General features: G+C 41.9%; 1 protein-coding gene across 1 annotated transcript in view; it reads right to left on the bottom strand.

The window, feature by feature from the left end:
* The window catches only part of inpp4b (inositol polyphosphate-4-phosphatase type II B), a gene marked incomplete at its 5' end in the record, with an annotated part of 822,779 nt that overhangs the window by 362,375 nt on the left and 440,529 nt on the right, over positions 1-19,875 (bottom strand). The window contains one exon of the mRNA XM_084318315.1: positions 15,115-15,226. Within this exon, the coding sequence (XP_084174441.1) occupies positions 15,115-15,226 (112 nt within the window). The remainder of the gene's footprint in view (positions 1-15,114; positions 15,227-19,875) is intronic.

The following is a 19,875-nucleotide window of genomic DNA, read 5'->3' as shown; positions in this document are numbered from 1 at the left end:
AACTTTCCTCACAAAAGAAAGCGAGAGGTAAGAAGATTTGAAACCTCTGTTATTGGATTACCTGAAATTGCAATGGATAGTAGCGTGAAGAGCTGTAAAAGCCTTTCCGTGAAGATGAAATAGTTTGGACACTATGCTATAATTGCAAATGGAAAAGTGAGTCATTGTCACATTGCTACATTGTTGCGGTTCCGTGCGAACGCCATGAGGAGGATCCTAACGTCAGACAAATTAATTGTGATATTGTGGATTATGGAACGGACTGGAAGCCGTATTAAATGGAACGGATTGGATGCCGTATTATGTTGAACCATCGCAATTAATGTCGTCTGGACGTGTGGAAACGAAATTGTTCGCTTGGACATTGCGGATGTGTGGCAATAAATTCCCAGTTCAGGCCTACATCGGTGAAAAATTTAAGTTTATTTTTATTGTATTATATTACGTTACTGCATTCATAAGCAGAAAGAAAAGGAAACCCACACACCAAGTGAATGCAACGTTCAAACTACAAAGGATAAATAAAAAGAATAAACAAAATGCCTGAAGCCAAGAGGCAAACCAGCAAATATATGCTAAAGGAGGCTGAAGCTGAAAAGGCAAGCTTAATGGTACGCCTTGCCAATTTAAAAAAAAAGCAAGAGCTTGAGAAACAAGAAAGAGATTTGAAATATGAAACTGCCCTTGCCAATTTAAAGAAAAAACAAGAGCTTGAGAAGCAACAAATGTATTTGAAATATGAAACATTGGAATTGGAAAACAGACGAGCCAAGCAAGCAGCCAAGCAAGCATCATCGATAAGAGTCTTGACTGAGAGACGCAGCATTGAACCGGCCAATGAATATCATAATAATGATGCTGATAATGCTTTTATTAATCACTGTGTTGATTTCAGCGCCAAGGAGTGCGAGCACAAAATACGTAAACTCCCCCTTGAACTTTGCAAGTCGTGGTCAGAGTCCAGAGGAAAGGACAGCGATGAAGGAGAGGACAGCGCTGAAGAAGACAGCGATGAAGAAGAGGGCAGCGAGGATGAAGATGAGGATGATGAGTGGATGATGAAGAGCCACCTGCTGGATCCTTCGCAGAGAGTTCCTCAGAATGAAGTGAACGACGATGGTGAGGATAATAAGGAAGAGGACAATAATGAAGAAGAGGATGACGATTCTATTCCCATTTATGTCCCCTCCAGGGAGTGGTTGATGAAATGTGGCCTGATTGAGGAGGAAGATGAAGATGAGGAGGACGAGTCGATCCCCATTTATGTCCCCTCCAGGGAGTGGATGATGAAGAACCACCTGCTGGATCCTTCCCAGAGGGTTCCTCAGAATGAAGACAAAGAGGAGGACGGTGATGAGGAGGATGAAGAAGAGGACGCCGATTTGATCGCATTTTATGTCCTCTCCAGTGAGTGGTTGATAAATAATTGCATCTTAAAGTCTGATGTAATCATTGATAAAACAGAAAGTGCCCAAGATGACAGCCTGTTGACCCAAAATGCAGTTCTGACTGTGCCTCAAGAGGACATCGAAGATGATGATGAGGAGGAGGACGACGATGAAGATGGGGATGACGATGACTATTCAATCCCACTTTATGTTCCCTCCAGGGAGTGGTTGATGGGGAGTGGCCTGCTGGGTCCATCCCGGAGAGTTCCTCAGAATGAACCAGAGGATGAGGATGATGAGGATGAGGATGAAGAAAGTAAGAGCGACCATCCGATGGATATGTTGGATTCTTTCCAGGTCTTGGACAGTGTTGAAGACTTGACTGAAGTGGATGCAGAGGACAACCAACCGGTCAGCGATGACAAATAAATGGAAAAGCAACTACCTGAAGAAGCTTATCAAGTGATAGACACATTTCTTAAAGACATGGGAGACAAAGATGAGGAGATGCCTAAAGAAGATAATTTCCAAGTCTTGAATTCAGACGAACAAACACATGGTCAAGAAAAGGAGGCATGTTCAATTGAACACCATGACAATGGAAAAATTTAAGATCAATTATATAATCTATCTGATGAAGATGAAGAAGAGGATGAAGGACAAAAGACGGTTGGAGCAAGTATGACAATCGGCAGTGGAATTGTTTCTATGGAATCCCATTGTGTTACCGGGGCCGGTGATGGCCAAACACTTTCGATTATGCCAGTTTCCAAGAGAAAAAAACTATAAGAGGAGACGAAGCAGGGAAACCTGGGAAAGAATGGCTGAAACCTCCTTACCGAAACCTAGCCGACAGTCCTGATGACCCTGATGGAGAGTCACAACCAGTAGACATTGGCTGTATGCCTATCAGAGCTAAGGCTCTTTTTGAAATATAGAAAGTATTATTTTTGACTGCTGAAACCTAACATTTGCTCTTCCCATTCACAGGGACAAGTGGAGGCCAGGACCCAGTCAAGTTTATTTATGTTTAGAAAATGAATATGAAATTGGTTGTCGGTAGCTTCTTTTATATATATATATATATATATATATATATATATATATATATATATATATATATATATATATATATATATATATATATATATATATATATATATATATATATATATATATATATATATATATATATATATATATATATTTTGTAATTGTGTTTAGTTTAAAGCACAATTAGGGGCCTGTGTGTAGAAGCCAAAACCGACTTGGTGGATTTATATTGTTAGAATATTAGAATTTACATTGTTTAAAGGACGACTCCACTTTTTTTGGAAATTAGCTTATTTAACATCTTCCCTGGAGTTAGACAAGAAGATGCATACCTTTTTTGTCTCTGTGCGTGCATTTTAGCTTTGGGAATAGACGCTCCGTTAGCATAGCTTAGCTTCATCACTGGAAGTGGGGGAGGACAGTAGCCTTACAGTGCCTTACAGTGTATTGCAAGGTCTGACATTGACCAAACTTGATATGCATGACCTTGGTGGGCTCTAGGTCAACTCCTGAAAAGGGGGTCAATGTCAGACTTTGCAATCAAAGTTAGGGGGCTAATAACCCTTGCCATAATTTCAGTGCGCCCCCTAACTTTTGATTGCAAGGTCTGACATTGACCCCCTTTTCAGGAGTTGACCTAGAGCCCACCAAGGTCATGCATATCAAGTTTGGTCAATGTCAGACCTTGCAATACACTGTAAGGCACTGTAAGGCTACTGTCCTCCCCCACTTCCAGTGATGAAGCTAAGCTATGCTAACGGAGCGTCTATTCCCAAAGCTAAAATGCACGCACAGAGACAAAAAAGGTATGCATCTTCTTGTCTAACTCCAGGGAAGATGTTAAATAAGCTAATTTCCAAAAAAAGTGGAGTCGTCCTTTAAACACTAGGGGGCACTCCACCTCCATTATAGCCCCACCTCTATAAGTAACCTAGCTGATTACTGCCATTGCATGCACCTGCGAGGATTCACTCTCAATCCTGCTTTCACTGTTGGAACTGCTTATCTGTAACAAACAATTGACAACTGTTCTGTTCAACATCATCATACATCTTTCCTTTGGACAATAAAACCCTGCAAACTACATCGGCTGCAACTTGGACATTCAACTCATTCAACATCCACAACTTTGATTGCTGAGTATAGGAAATATCTGGTGGGTGCATCGTGACGCTTGTCGATTCATTGGGGAGCAACAAGCGGCCACTACAGGTTCTATAGCCTGAATTATACAACGGCATGCAAATTTCTCGATTCTGATTGGCTGAAACAGTCCATTTACACGTATGTATGGGGCACAATCCACGCTCCTGGTCCCAGGACCCGCCCACAACCGAATCACATCACTCCGCCGTGCGGATTCTTCGGAGAAAACAAGATGGCGGACAAGAATCTTTAACAAATGGATATGTTGATAGCGTCATAACGACTAAATATAAAGCGATTCTGTCACGGCGAATGTCTTAGTCCTTTAAACAATGTTGGATGATGTAATTGATGGGTCATGAGTCATTGTAGAACAAAAGAAAAATCGCGGATTGATTGATTGATTATTTGCAATTTTATTTTAAATTTCTTCTTCCTTCCCCCTGACTGCAGAGCTCACTCTCACACTGTCTGGCACACCCACACCACACACACACACACACACACACACACACACACACACACACACACACACACACACACACACACACACACACACACACACACACACACACACACACACACACACACTCACATACACACTCACATACACACACACACACACACACACACACACACACACTCCTGTATGCAACGGCGGAGGAGAGTTAGACTGAGAGAGAGCTGGGTGTTGCGATGTTTTATGTGAGCATGGCCTATTGAATTGATTGATTGGTTGATTGCTAATTTTATTACTGTACGCCTGGTTTCCAACTGGTTAAGTGTAGGCCCTCTAAAGTAGGTTTAAAAAAATAAATAAAAAAATAGGGCGAAGAAAACTTTTTTTTCCCTATAGGGCAAAGAAAACCTTTTAATTTGTTTTACCTACTTTCTATAGAAGCATCTAAGAATGAAGTTATATAGAAAGTAGGTCTGCATCCCCTTAACAATTGTGTGTATTGAGCCGTACTGTATTGTACCCATTCTGCATCTGGTAATAAAATGTTCAATCATTCCAATAACACACAGTTGGATGTGTTAGTTTGTTGGATCCGTTGGATGCACTTCCGAGCTGCTTCCACATGGAGGCAACTTCTCTCAATCATTCCAATAACACACAGTTGGATGTGTTAGTTGGTTGGATGCACTTCCGAGCTGCTTCCACATGGAGGCAACTTGTCTTTTTTGTTGTTGTGGGAAAAACTTTTTCTGGCGGATGGTTTTTTCTATAAATCTTCGATTAATGTGTGTTTATTGTATAGCAATAAGGTTGGATGAATGTGGCAGTTGTATAAAAGCATTACACCACTTGCAGTCGTGATTTGTGAACAATAAACCATGCCTAGGGTGGTCTAACGACCACCCCTAGGCATGGTTTATTGTTCACAAACCACTCCTGCGCGTGATGTAATGCTTAAGTCTTATAGTCATACAGTTCCAAAGTTTATAAAAATGTATTAGTGTTTTCCAAAGGTTTTTATAATGTGTGTACCGCAATAATTCAGCGTGATTATCCAAAATGGCCGTCCGCTTCCATTCATTCGGACGTGCGAGTCAAAACAAATAATTTGTTGGTCTGGGATCGCTTTCCAGAGCAGACGCCCCTTGGCTACAACGGTGGTCAATAATTTATAATAATAATAAACGGTGATCAGTTCAGGACCACTTACAACCGGACGTGGTCACTCGTCGGAACAGCTCGTCAAATGACGCTCACCGGCAGTGGCGGACTGGGACACAAATTCAGCCCGGGACATTCAGACACACCAGCCCACACACCGGCCCACGCACCGGCCCCGAAACCGGCCCACACAATGGGCGTTATGAAACACTTGTCCAGTATTAAACAACCCAAGGCTGTGGCTAAGGAGTCAACATCAGGGAGACCAAATCTACACACCGCCCCTAGATGTGCACTCATGCACAGTGCACACACACACACAGACACACACATACATATACCGTTACTTCCCGTCATTGGCATATGTTTTTTTTTTTACTAACATCTTAGTGCCTCATTAGCCTAGGGATTAAGGATACATGAAGTATTAACTACACCATAATAATATTGAGGTTTTGATCCATAGAAAGTAGGGATGTCCGATATTATCGGCCTACCGATATTATCGGCTGATATCGGCATTAAAATGTGATATCGAAAAATATCTGTATCGGTTTTAAAAAAATAATATTTTATTTACATTTCTATAACCTTTATTTACCCAGGCAAGCAAGTAAGAACCAATTATGATTTTATTTATTGTCAAAAGTATGCATAATGTTGTGTTAATTCCACAACAAGAGATATGTAATGTTAATTACCTGAAATTATTCCATTTCTTGGGGCGGGAAACCCTGCATATATCGGTATCGGTTGATATCGGTATCGGAAATTAAGAGTTGGACAATATCGGTATATCGGTATCGGTAAAAAAGCCAATATCGAGCATCCCTAATAGAAAGGACTGTGCTACACAATTTCAGTTAGATTGGATTTATTGTCCTTTAATTTGGCACTCATGACATTAGTTGCTTGCCGTTTAATCAACATTGAAAGACCCCCCACTTCCTCCCAGACACCCATTCCAAGAGCCTGTTTTCTCTCTCTCTCTCTCTCTCTCTCTCTCTCTCTCTCTCTCTCTCTCTCTCTCTCTCTCTCTCTCTCTCTCTCTCTCTCTCTCTCTCTCTCTCTCTCTCTCTCTCTCTCTCTCTCTCTCTCTCTGTATGTGTCTCTGTGTGTGTGTGTGTGTGTGTGTCTCTCTCTCTCTGTCTCTCCCTCTCTCTGTGTCTCTCTCTGTGTCTCTCTCTCTCTCTGTCTCTCTCTCTGTGTGTCTGTCTGTCTGGACTGGGCTCTCTCTCTCCCCTCAGGGTCAGCTGTGCTGGACTGGGCGCTCTCTCTCCCCTCAGGGTCAGCTGTACTGGATTGGGCGCTCTCTCTTTCCTCAGAGTCAACTGCATAAGAAGAACATCAGCAATCAATAATAATGGCTTGAATTCATACAGCGTTTTTCAGCCTTTTGAAAACACCCAAAGTAGTAGTAGTAGTAGTAGTAGTAGTAGTAGTAGTAGTAGTAGTAGTAGTAGTAGTAGTAGTAGTAGTAGTAGTAGTAGTAGTTTATTCAGTCATCATCTCACACAATACAATATACCCCATCATTTAACAATATTTGATTTTACAGTGACTGAAAAGGTACAGACTGAAGCATAATGCTTATATATGCCTGTCCTATATTCTTAACAAAAATGTAAAAAATTGGCGGCTACGTGGCATAGTGGGCAAGGCGCTCGCCACAAATACTGGAGACGCTGGGCTCGCCTGTTCGAGCCCAGCGCTCCACATTGCTTTCAGTTTAGCTGGTCGTTCATACTAATACACATTGGCCGTATTAGGGGGTGGGAAACTGATGGGTGGGGATCGGGCGTTGTGGACAGCGACTCCTACAGGTCGGTTGGTGCGCCTGCGCAGTAGAATCAGGAAGTGTCGGGGGCAGCGTGAGCCTTCCACGCGTTACTCCTCGTCACTGAGAGATCGAGCTGCGCAGGTGAAAAGATGCGACTGCTGTTACCTCAAGTACCGGAGGGGACTTGTGCTATGTATGACTTAGTCCACATTGCAGCCGGCTTGTGGGAGGCAAGAAACAGCGTTCGTGACAGGGGAGGGTTGAATTGGATGATACGAAATTGGGATGGGAGAAAATGTAGAAAATGGGAGAAAAAGTGGATAAAAAAAAAAACATTAAAAAAATTAAGACTCCAAAACAGTATTCTAAAAGAAAATAGCAAAAAAAACAGTATTATTCACCCTTGTAGTTTTCAAAAATAGCGAATTACTCATTCTTAACTGTATATCAGCATTGTTCCACAAAGCGCTTCACAGAAACCATCAAGCATTCACACTCACACAGTCATACACTACTGGTGGTTGTGAGCAGCATCAGCAAACACAGCTGCCCTGTGGCAGACTGACGGAATCATGTCTGCTAATCAGCGCCAACCACCATCAACAACCTTCATAAATACATTCAACATTAATGGAATAGGCTAACTACCAACTTAGCTGTAGCAGTTAGCTGTTATATGCAATCACATTTGTTTAACTACGGGGTAGTAGTTGACCTAGTTGTTAGCTTAAGCTAGTTAGCTGTGGTTATTTACAAACATGTAGATGAGACTAATCATATACAGATCGAGAACATGGCTAACAGTTGGGAATTCTAAGGTACATCTTATTTAAGCATGTAAAATGGCAACTAATCAATTCAATCAATTAGATTACCAATATTATATCAACATGAAAATTTGGAAGGGAACATAATAGTATTTTATTTGAGTATTTACTATTATAATATTAGTAGCCGATTAATTTGCAGCCCGTCCTAGGTTCTGATTGGCTCTCTAGGTTAGCACTTTAGCTTCTGATGCTGTGGTGGGCACTAGTCCTAACATTGCTAACTAAACTTTTAGTCAGAGAAAAAACGTCACGAGTCACAACTATTTATGTCCACGTGCTGTAAGGAATCAGGAATACGGAAAGCACATTGTCTTGTAATAGAATGACTGAAATCACTGCAAGAGCTAGTATAGGCTAGCTAGCCCTCATGAACCGGCAGACACCAACAGTAGAATATGCACTAGGCTACTGCATGCACCTGTCATGTTACTGTTGGTTCCTTCCACTTGAACTTCATCATCATTAGCAGCAGCAGCGGGTAAACATGTCTGTAATTTTAGAACATTGTTCTGCGTCTTTTACTAGCAATTTTAGTTTTTTAATTCTAGCTTTTTCAGCTCCACCCTTTCTTTTTTTGCATTCTCCATTTCTGCGCTTCTAGGCCTACTCGCGGTTGGGAGGAAACGTGAATCTCATTCACTGATGTCTCATGTCTCATTCAAGACTGGCTAACAAAAGCATGTCTTTCACTTAACACCAAGAAAACAGTGTGTATGATGTTCACAAAGTCACCAGTAGAGGTCACTCACTCTAATGTGTTTCTGGGAGAGGCGGAGCTGGACAGTCAAGTTTAACATCGAAAACTTCAGGCAGATCAGGCCCTGCCTGCCAGTTAATGCTGCAAGGATGTTTCTGCATTCAATGATTTTATCACACATCGAGTAGGCCTACTGTTTTATCAACTGGTCTCTTTTATATGTCACTACTCTTACACCAATATAATTACTCTACAAAAAAGCCATAAAAGTATTTGATAGGAAACCAATTTCATTTCATCACTGTAATGTTTTAGAAAAACATAACATGCTAAGTTTCGAGAATTTCCAAGTTTTCAAATATACTTGCTTTATGAACAAGGTTCTGCATGGACTTGCCCCTCCCCCATTGAATGAGTTCATCCAACAGAAAGCAGACACTGGCATTACCACCAGGGCCATCAGTAGAGGGGACTGTACGGTGCCTTTTCTGTATACTACCATTGCAAAAACTGTGTTCTCTGTTAAAAGTGGTAACATACGGCCCACATACGGCCCACACACTGGCCCACACACTACACCGGCCCACACACTACACCGGCCCACATTAGTGGCCCACACACTGGCCCACACACTGGCCCACACACTGGCCCACATACTGGCCCACACACCGGCCCACACACTGGCCCACATACTGGCCCACACACCGGCCCACACACCGGCCCACATACCGGCCCACACACTGGCCCACACACTGGCCCACATTAGTGGGCCACACACCGACTCACACACTGGCCCACACACCGGCCCACAGACTGGCCCACATACTGGCCCACACATCGGCCCACACACCGGCCCACATTAGTGGCCCACACACCGACTCACACACTGGCCCACACACTGGCCCACACACTGGCCCACACACCGGCCCACATTAGTGGCCCCCACACTGCCCCCCCCCCCCCCCCCCACAAAAAAAAAAAAAGTAAAAAAAAAAATATATATATATATATATATAATATAATTTTTTATAATTTTTTTTGGACCAGCCCACTTTGGTCCCGGCCCATCGGGATTCGTCCCGAACGTCCCGATGGCCAGTCCGCCACTGCTCACCGGTTATTTCGTCTTGTAACTCGAGACCCAAAGCATGCAATAGGTATTGAATGAATGGGAGAAACGCAGCCTGAAGCCAGCAGACGAGAGAAAAGTGTCGCGACAGGCGTGGCGGCACGTATGAGGGCCGTCGAACGTTAAGAGGTTAATCCTCTAAAGCCTACATAGACAAAGGTTTGCCTGGACATATTGTATTTTTTGCTTATTCTTTGAATCAGTATCACGTGTTATAGCCCCCCCCCCCCCCCCCCCCACACACACACACAAAAGGCCTCTCCATCATAGCTCTCCTCCTTTTCTGTTGTGGGCTCCTATCATTGTCCTTCTCTGCATCTTATTCAAATAGCATAGTTACACACATGAATCATCAACAGGCCATTTTCTTTCAAGCTGCACAATATATGATATACTGTATAGCCTAGTTGTCAGAGCAATTGATACAAAAGTAGGCTACTTCAAACCATAGCTTCAAACACATGAAATCCTTCACTATGATTGTCATCATCACTGTCACAGCATTCTGGCTCAGAGTCCTTTTCATATATATTATCTGGATCGTCCTCAACATCCACAACAAGTTCAAATGCTTGTTTATACATTATACCTCTTTTCATGTTGTTTTGCCATTTTATTATAAAACCAGGTACAAGCTACTCCCTCAAGCTGCTCTGTCTGACGTCTCGCTTTGCGAGAGCACACAAGTATAGAGTATATCATTTGCCATTGGTCCTCCCAGTCCATGTGACCATTTCTAGTATTTCAATTGGCTATAGGCTAAAAGCTCACTGACAGATTGATAGATACAGAGGATGCGATGTAGTCTGCATTTGGAAACTTTAGCACAGACAATTGTGGATATCGAAATCCACACTGACAAATTAATTGCTCCCAAATTCTATTCTATTCTATTCAAAAGTTTAGCATTGGGGACACACAAGCAGTGTTCATTTTGGCAGCTATTTTCATTTTAGTTTTAGTCTTAGTCATGTGTCAAGTGCTCCTTTTTCGTTTTCATCATATTTAGTCATCTTCATTTATTTTTTGTTTAGTCAGTTTTAGTCAACTAAATGTCTGAGCATTTTAGTCTGTCAGTTTTTGTCTAAATTTTGTCTTTTTTGTTTTAGTCTAGATTTAGTCGACGAAAACGGATGACATTTTTGTCTATTTTTAGTTAATGGAAAAAAACTTCAGAAAGTCAGAAATAGTCAACATGGAACATTTTCTGATTTAAATTGCGTATTTATTTTTTAACCTAGGGGAATCTGAGTCGGCGGCACAAGTGATACACAGGAAGTATATGTTGGTGTAGACATGGTCCAATGTATTGTTGCTCCTACAGTATATGTTGGTGTAGACATGGTCCAATGTATTGTTGCTCCTACAGTATATGTTGGTGTAGACATGGTCCAATGTATTGTTGCTCCTACAGTATATGTTGGTGTAGACATGGTCCAATGTATGCATCAAAGAGAGCATTACGGATGTGGTGACGTTGTTTCTGACCAGAGAGATGACGCTGAACTCTGTCTGTCTTCTGTTTGCTGTGTCTTTCCTTTCTCTCTGCCATGTCTGTCCTCTCTCTGCTGTGTCTGTCCTCTCTGTCATGTCTGTCCTCTCTCTCTCTGCTGTGTCTGGCAGCGGTTTATTCTATAACAGGATACTGTAAACTAAGTAAACAGAACACACAGTAGTACTAGTAGTAGTACACACTGATTGCAATCTGCTTGCATAAACACATTATATAAAATCACATTCTGAGGTCAGTGTTAAAGTGCCACATGGAAGAGGTCTGGTTAGTGGTTAGAGTTAGAGGTGGTCTAGGTCTAGTTAGGGTAACTTAGGGGTAGTTAAGCATTCATTATAATTTATTATTATTATTTAGATAGATGGATGTAAAGGGCTAGACCACCTCTTAACCCCTATCCGGACCTAGACCACCTCTAAGTCACAACCCTAACTTAGGGGTTAAAGTTAGAGGTGGTTTAGGTCTGGTTAGGGGTTAGAGTTAGAGGTGGTCTAGGTCTGGTTATACTGATCCGATACCAGTGCATACATATAAAAAAAAATTATATTATATAAATTATAACACTTTTTTTCTTTTCATTTTTACAGCTACTGTTTTATATATACTGTTTTTTAGTAATAACTAGAAAGTAACGGTATTTATAGAACAACAGGTGATTGTATAGATTAGTATTAGTATCATTAATTGACAACTAAGCTCAATGAGTTCACCCACGGAATGGTTGTTGGTACATTGGTTCCACACGGACGTTAAACGTTGTTGCGCACTTCCTAATTTCTTTCCAGCAGGCTCCGGTTCGCGTCTCTACAATTCGTAGCCGCATTTCTGCAGACCCCTCTCTGATTGGTTGAGGCCATTTCTGCAGACCCCTCTCTGATTGGCCGAGCGTGCGCATGCGCATGAGCCGCGACAAGCTCCTCTAGCCAGGAGTCGAAACTCCGTTAAGCTCCAGAGAGAGAGGCTGAAAACCCACAGTTGTTGCCCGACGGATGGGAGCCGAATCCCGGATCCGAGTTTTCTGATGAATAGCCCCAAAACATGGAGGTCGCGAACGCAATTTATACGCATGGAAGTATTGATTACGCCATAACGAATCATTAAAAAAATATACCGTTAACTGGAATATGTTGTGTGTGCCTTTACACATATGTTGGATAGGATTATGTAATTGGTTTGTTATTAAAAACCAATAATAATCGCTCGCCGGCTTCGCTGACCAGAGCTCTCTCAGATTCAAAGTTTTAATTGCAGCCTGCAGCCAATGTGTAACTAGACAGTTACAATATAACATTTATATTAATTAACCCAGTTAATGCCTTAAGAGAAAGAGTCTGGTGGTCAATTGCTACGGAAATGTGTCTTACTATTTACTAATAATAACTAATTCCTTGGTCAATAGAAGTCTCTGTGATAACGCGAAATAACGTTATAAGCGAATCTGGTAGTACATTTCCAATCAGAGAGGGGCTTCGCTCAACCAATCAGAGAGGGGTCTGCAGAAATGGAGCTCAACCAATCAGAGAGGGGTCTGCAGAAATGCGGCTACGAATTGTAGAGACGCCTCCGGTTCAGTTAGCTCCTAGCAGAGGATCTGTTGTGATTTTTTATGCAAAATAAATATTCAACATTCTCTTTTGAGACTCCGCCTCAGACTCTTATCATTTGGCACTAAAACCTAAACATTGTCACCGGTATGGCTGTCTGCATTATGTTATTAATTGTGTGCGAGAGTTCGATCAGTTAGCCACGTTAGCGTGAGCTAGCTTAGCCACTAGCTAACGCGAGCTAGATGGAAACACAAACAATGTAAGTTAACGTTACTGGTGAAAAAGTTATTTAGCTTGGAATACTCCTTTGCCAACTTGCTGTACTTTGCTTGCAGGTCTGCAGCTGGATTATGAATAGTCCCAACTTTAGCCAAGGTAACGTTCAGCTAAAACTAGCTTTTCAAATAGCTCCAGCTAATGCTAATAACACAGCTCCCGTCAGCCGTCACACTGTTCTGTCGGGACGATGGCATTAAGAAAAGTTATAATTAGTTTGTCTCGTCTTGTTTTAGTCAACAATATCAACATACATGAAGAGAAATTTCGTCCTGGTTTTTGTAAATTACATTTTTGTGTGCTCAGTTGTGGTCAACGATATTTAATAAACTATTTAGTCTCGTTAGCGTCACATGGTATTCAATAACGTGACGTCACGTCTCGTTGTCGTCATGAAAAAAACCTTCGTTGACGAACATCTTTCGTCATCAATTTAGTCAACAAAATTAACACTGCACACAAGGTGAGCATATACTGTACTATAATAAAATAATGCTGCTAATGATATGGAGGTAAAGGTGAGAAACTCAATTTGAAAGCCGCACAGAGTAGATTCAGTGACATAGCATACAGATTTTCTGTCCAATAATATAACAATAATGTGGTTGTTGCTATTCCTCTTGTTGCTTTATGAGCTTTCAGTATTTGTTTCCTAATTTTGGAATTTTTTCCTGCCCACAGATATGCATTACCACATTTTTATCATAATTCAATTTGTAACCTGAAATCGGACAAAAAAATACATGTAGAATGGATAACGTTACAGGGATAGGTCTATCCAAGTCGGATAGATACCAACAAATTATCAGAAAATTTACTGAAATCAAAGGTACATACAACTTTGGTTCTGGAGTGTAGGGAGCCCATTTTGATGACACAGTCTTCAGTCTACTGGCAACCTGTGAAGGAGACATCTGCTCTCTGTCTGTTTGTCTCTTTCTCTGTCTTTCTCCCTCACTCTGTTTTACACTCTGTCTTCTTTGTTTTTCTCTCTCTCTTTCCCCCACTCTCTGTCTCATTATCTGGCTGTCCCTGTCTCTGGGTCTTTATCTGCGTGTGTCTGTCTTGTTTTCTCTTTCCCTGTCTTTCTCCCTGATCTGCATTCCTCCTTTTGTCTCCCCTTTACCTGGCTCTGCCTCTCTCGCCAGTGAGGAGTTAAACAATCTCTCTCTCTCTCTCTCTCTCTCTCTCTCTCTCTCTCTCTCTCTCTCTCTCTCTCTCTCTCTCTCTCTCTCTCTCTCTCTCTCTCTCTCTCTCTCTCTCTAACTCTCTCTTGTTCTTTTGAGAGAAAAGCTACCACTGTCAATGTGGTGACGAGCAGAGTAGTGGAGTTAAGTAGCACGTCTTGCGGAGGATTAGCGTTGAGGGAGGAGGTATAGGATGGCCACGCTGGGGATATGTGCCACTTAGCCACAGGAGCTGAAGGCTTCAGGATGTCCCACACACAATACCTGCCACAAACAGGTATTTTAGTGCTGCTCTCACTACTGTATTACATTAGCCAACCGATTGAAATGCACACCTTGATGCCAGTGCCTCAGAGCACCTACTGTAGTGACTTTTCAATTGCAAATGCTTCAAGGACAGAACTCACAGTACATATGCTCATTATGACAGGACAGCTGTTTCAATAGCAAATAACTGGTGGTTGGTACAATTGCAATGGTGAATACAAATGTGAATAACTGATTTATGTTCACAAATTACAAAAATAAGCCAGGGACATAACAAATGCAAATCCACTGAGATATTCAGAGACCTTTCAGTTACTGTATATACAGTAAGTGACAATCAGGCTGATACATACAGCACATTTTAGGCACCCACACCACATTTACACACACACACACACACACACACACACACACACACACACACACACACACACACACACACACACACACACACACACACACACACACACACACACACACACACACACACACACACACACAATCCCTGAGGATTACGGAAATCTGATGAATCTCTTGGGCCATTTGAGCATAGTGGACGTCTAATCCTGTAAGCATTAGCACTTGGTATCTGGAGTACAGCAGACTCTCTCTCTCTCTCTCTCTCTCTCTCTCTCTCTCTCTCTCTCTCTCTCTCTCTCTCTCTCTCTCTCTCTCTCTCCTACCTTCTGTGCTGGTATGTCAGCGGTGATGTGGTCCACGTCAACCTCCTCCATCTCTCCCATTTTCAGACGACTCACCACCACTGTCCCAGCTGCACACACACCATCAGATGACCTGGGGATAGACGGGAGACATAAAGAGAGAGAGGGAGAGAGAGAGGGGGGATTAAGCTCCTTCTCCACCAGACAAAATGCCTATTTTATTAAAAGTTTCTCCGACTAGGCTCCTATATATGCAGTAGGGATGAGCCCAAATCCTAATATAAATGTGGGAAAGCACGAAAATGAGATGGACAAAGATATTTGTATTACACAGATATTAATATTATTATTCAGGGGAAAAATATATGTGGGCACCAGCCACCACCATCTGTTCACCAACTACCTGTAGGACTCCCGTCAAAAATGACCTGTAGGACTAATTATTGGCAGCCTGAAATCATGACGTTTCGGTGTGAACACACCTTCTTCAAGAAGCCATTTCTCGGGCTTGAGGGGTTAAGAGATTAATATGCATATCCAGTGTGAAGATATTTGATAGCCATTTTGTGTCGATTGACAACATCTGAGGAATAAGGCATGCTAACCTGGCTGTTGGTCTACACTGTTGACCTTTAAAGCTGCTTCATTGTGCCAAAGTCTAACACAAGAAGATGAGGAAGAGGTGTCTCTCTTTGAGAGAATGTTGTATGGGACGATTTAAAGGTCAACAGTCTAGACCTACAGGTTATGGCATTTTATCAGACGTGCTGAGTTTTGAGTGTCCACAAGGTGTTTAATGTACAATTTCAGAGGAAATACGCTGAAATAAGCCGGAGAACACAATGGCTACCAAATATCTCTATAAGGGAAAAACCTATTCAACAACAGTGTGATATATGAACTCATATGAAAAAGAAAAGTTTAAGTTTAAAGTCTTGCTCAATGACACCTCGACACGCTGCCAGTAACCTTCCGATTACCGCTCTACCACCTGAGCCACTATCGCCCACCATCTATTGGTGATAAGCGCAACAGTGTTTTTGCACTGTATTGACTTGCTTTCCATCTTGAAAACTACTGCTGCTGCTGTTGCTGCTGGTTGTCACTTCCTGTGTGCCAGATGATTTCCCCGGGAATGTCCTACCAGACATCAGTGTTTAGAACAGCCAAGAACAGCACAAGTCAAATCATTCATGAAGTGATTATAGGTATAATCACTGTTGTGTTATATAATTTACAGGGCTGTGACTTGATCGCATTAATTTCGATGAATTAACTACAGAAAAAATTCGACGTAGAATAAAATTATGCATTTTATCGCATGCAGGCCGTCACACACTCATATGCACGTCGCGGCACTTTCTCTCATCTGTCGGCTCCGGGCTTTTTTTCCGTTGATCAACCAATACATTGTTGGAAAGTTGAATTTTCCACCTTTTGATCGTCTCAACCTATTGCGTGATTCCATTCTCGAGTTACAAGACGAAACATCCGGCAAGCGTCATTTGACAAGCCATTCGGACGAGTGACCACGTCCGGTTGTGAACGGTACCTGAACTGACCAGTCACCGCTGATGGCGAAAATTATTGACCACCGTTGTAGCCAAGGAGTGTCTGCTCCGAAAGCGATTCCATAGTGAGGATTTTCCGTGGGATTTTTATAAACTTTGGACCTGTATGACTATAAGACCTCAGGCTATGGAACCATTATGTTTTCCAGCTCCTATCCTACCTCTTAAAAACAGGCATCTGGCAACCACCAAACAGAAATGTCAATCAGTACACAAAACCTTTACTTCAGTGTGTTCAAACCTCTATTATTCTATTTCATTAGCACTCAAAAGTATTTTTTACGAAACTTCAGAATGTTACCTTTCAAAAGAGACCAGAGAAATATAAAGTATAATAAATCACAAATTACTTATGCAATCATCAAAAACAGAGCAGAGCCAAAAAATATGTTTTAGTAATGTTTTAATATTGAAAATAAGAGAAATTGAAATCAATCAAGTTTTTTTCCCAGTGGTCAACTGTTCTGGAATGTACTTGAAAGTACTGCATTTAACTTTTACCTCGAAATAGAATAGAATAGAATAGAATAGAAATACTTGTATTATCCCGTGGGAAATTTGACACTGCAAATCGCTCAACATTTAAACATTTAGACAGAACAGGTCACGAATTAGAATAATAAAACAAATCAAATCAAGTTGCAGGATAAGAGTAGAGTAAAATAGAATAAGAATGGAATAAAATATACAGTAAATAAATACAGTAAAAATATACTGAGAGGCACCATAGCAGCATGGGGGAAGGGGGGGGGGGGTACAGGTAGTAAAAACAACACAAGCAGTGTAAACAAATAGGTCAATATAATTTACTATCTAACTAACTGAAATATATATTCACAGTATTCACAGTGTCACATAAGGTGCAGTATGCATCAGGTAGTGTTATAATTTACTATCTAACTAACTGAAATATACATTATTCACAGTATCACAGTATCCACATAAGGTGCAGTATGCCTAAGGTAGTGTTATTGTCCTCCTTGGGTTCCTATTAGGTCAATGTCTGGCAGCAGTCGCTGCCCCCTGTTGTGGAGCCTGGAGGCCGCTAGTGGCCTGCCTGCCACTATGGAGCTGCCACTCTGTGCTCAGTGATGCAGTGAGGCACAGTGATGCATTGTATAGTCTGATGGCTGTTGGAATGAAGGACTTCCTGTGCCGTTCAGTGCTGCATTTAGGTAGTGTCAGGGGCGTCCATTTGGTATGGCAAGGTATGGCACTCGCCATACCTTGGCAAATAAAAATGTACAAAAAAAAAAAAAAAAAACATTTTTATGTTGATTTAAAATTCGAATGTCAACATTATGAACGAAGCTTCGAACTATTCGGTACAGCCCTAGCTTGTTTTGATATTGTCAATTATCTCACTTTTACTAGGTGACTTTTACTGTGACTAACTGAAATATGTCCCAAAAAAAAGGAAAATGGACATAGGGACGTTTTTTAATCAAAGGGCAGCAGAGACAAGTGATACAGGGACACAGGTAAGGTCTGGCTTAGTGATTATAATAGTGCAGTTCAGCATTCAGTAACCCATACTTTTTGTGAATGTGTTTTTGATACTACATTCTGTTGAACACACACCTCAAAACCGTACCTAAGGAAAATTGGCTCAATTGCAAGAAAAGTAATAGACAGTTATGATATTACATTCTGCATAATTCGTATGCAAAATATTGTGGTTCCCTGCTTTAGTCTGTTGACACATTTCTATACTAAAAATGCTTGTGTAGTCCTGTGTCATACCTAAATGTCATATAACTGAATTGTATAGAAACAACTCACCAAAAGTGACTATTGCACAACTGATTTGTCTCTTTCTCTGTCTCTCTCCCTCACTCTGTTTTACACTCTGTCTTCTTTGTTTTTCTCTCTCTCTTTCCCCCACTCTCTGTCTCATTATCTGGCTGTCCCTCTCTCTGTCTCTGGGTCTTTATCTGCGTGTGTCTGTCTTGTTTTCTCTTTCCCTGTCTTTCTCCCTGATCTGCATTCCTCCTTTTGTCTCCCCTTTACCTGGCTCTGCCTCTCTCGCCAGTGAGGAGTTAAACAATCTCTCTCTCTCTCTCTCTCTCTCTCTCTCTCTCTCTCTCTCTCTCTCTCTCTCTCTCTCTCTCTAACTCTCTCTTGTTCTTTCGAGAGAAAAGCTACCACTGTCTGTGTGTTAACCGGTCCAATGTGGTGACGAGCAGAGTAGTGGAGTTAAGTAGCACGTCTTGCGGAGGATTAGCGTTGAGGGAGGAGGTATAGGATGGCCACGCTGGGGATATGTGCCACTTAGCCACAGGAGCTGAAGGCTTCAGGATGTCCCACACACAATACCTGCCACAAACAGGTATTTTAGTGCTGCTCTCACTACTGTATTACATTAGTCAACCGATTGAAATGCACACCTTGATGCCAGTGCCTCAGAGCACCTACTGTAGTGACTTTTCAATTGCAAATGCTTCAAGGACAGAACTCACAGTACATATGCTCATTATGACAGGACAGCTGTTTCAATAGCAAATAACTGGTGGTTGGTACAATTGCAGAAGTCTCAGAACTCCCCTCCTCGCCATACCTTGCCTTTTACTGAAAGGACGCCACTGGTGTGAGCACTGAACATGCTCCTCCTGTCAGCCAAGTCTGTGTATAGTGGGTGGGAGGGGTTTTCCCTGATGGCCTGGAGCTTAGCAAGGCTCCTCCTCTCCGCCACCCTCGCTAGGGAGTCCAGCTCCACCCCAACCACGCTACTGGCCTTCCTGCTTGCTTGAGTTTACAAAAGGTCCTTTGCTAAAATGTCTGCACTGTAGTAGCTAATAAACAAGAATTTGCTGCTTGAACGTATGTATAATGTATATTCATTGATTTACTCATATACCAACATCCATTTGAATTGAACATTTTTGCTTTTTCTTTTGTATATCGTCTGATATCCCTTGTATATTCTTTGTACATATACACGGAATATCCCTTTACCTAGTACAGGCCAGACCATAATATTCGTTCTCCTATTGGACAGCAATCCCCTAGGCGCCACGGCCATACCCCCCCAATGTCTAGTTCAAAGTCACTGCTAAGACATGCCTGGACATGCCCGGTTCTGCGCAGGAATACGAGACAGAAATAAGGCTGGTACTAGATTGTTCACCTTACGTATAAATACGGCGCAGGTGAATACAGCAGTAATCATCTTAGTAACAAGTTGAAGCCTCACACCACGATACAACGTGCT

This window comes from Notolepis coatsorum, assembly GCF_963971535.1.
Source record: "Notolepis coatsorum genome assembly, chromosome: 7".
Lineage (NCBI taxonomy): Eukaryota > Metazoa > Chordata > Actinopteri > Aulopiformes > Paralepididae > Notolepis > Notolepis coatsorum.
The sequence above is the reverse complement of the archived record's forward strand: the minus strand, read 5'-3'. Positions and strand labels throughout refer to the sequence as shown.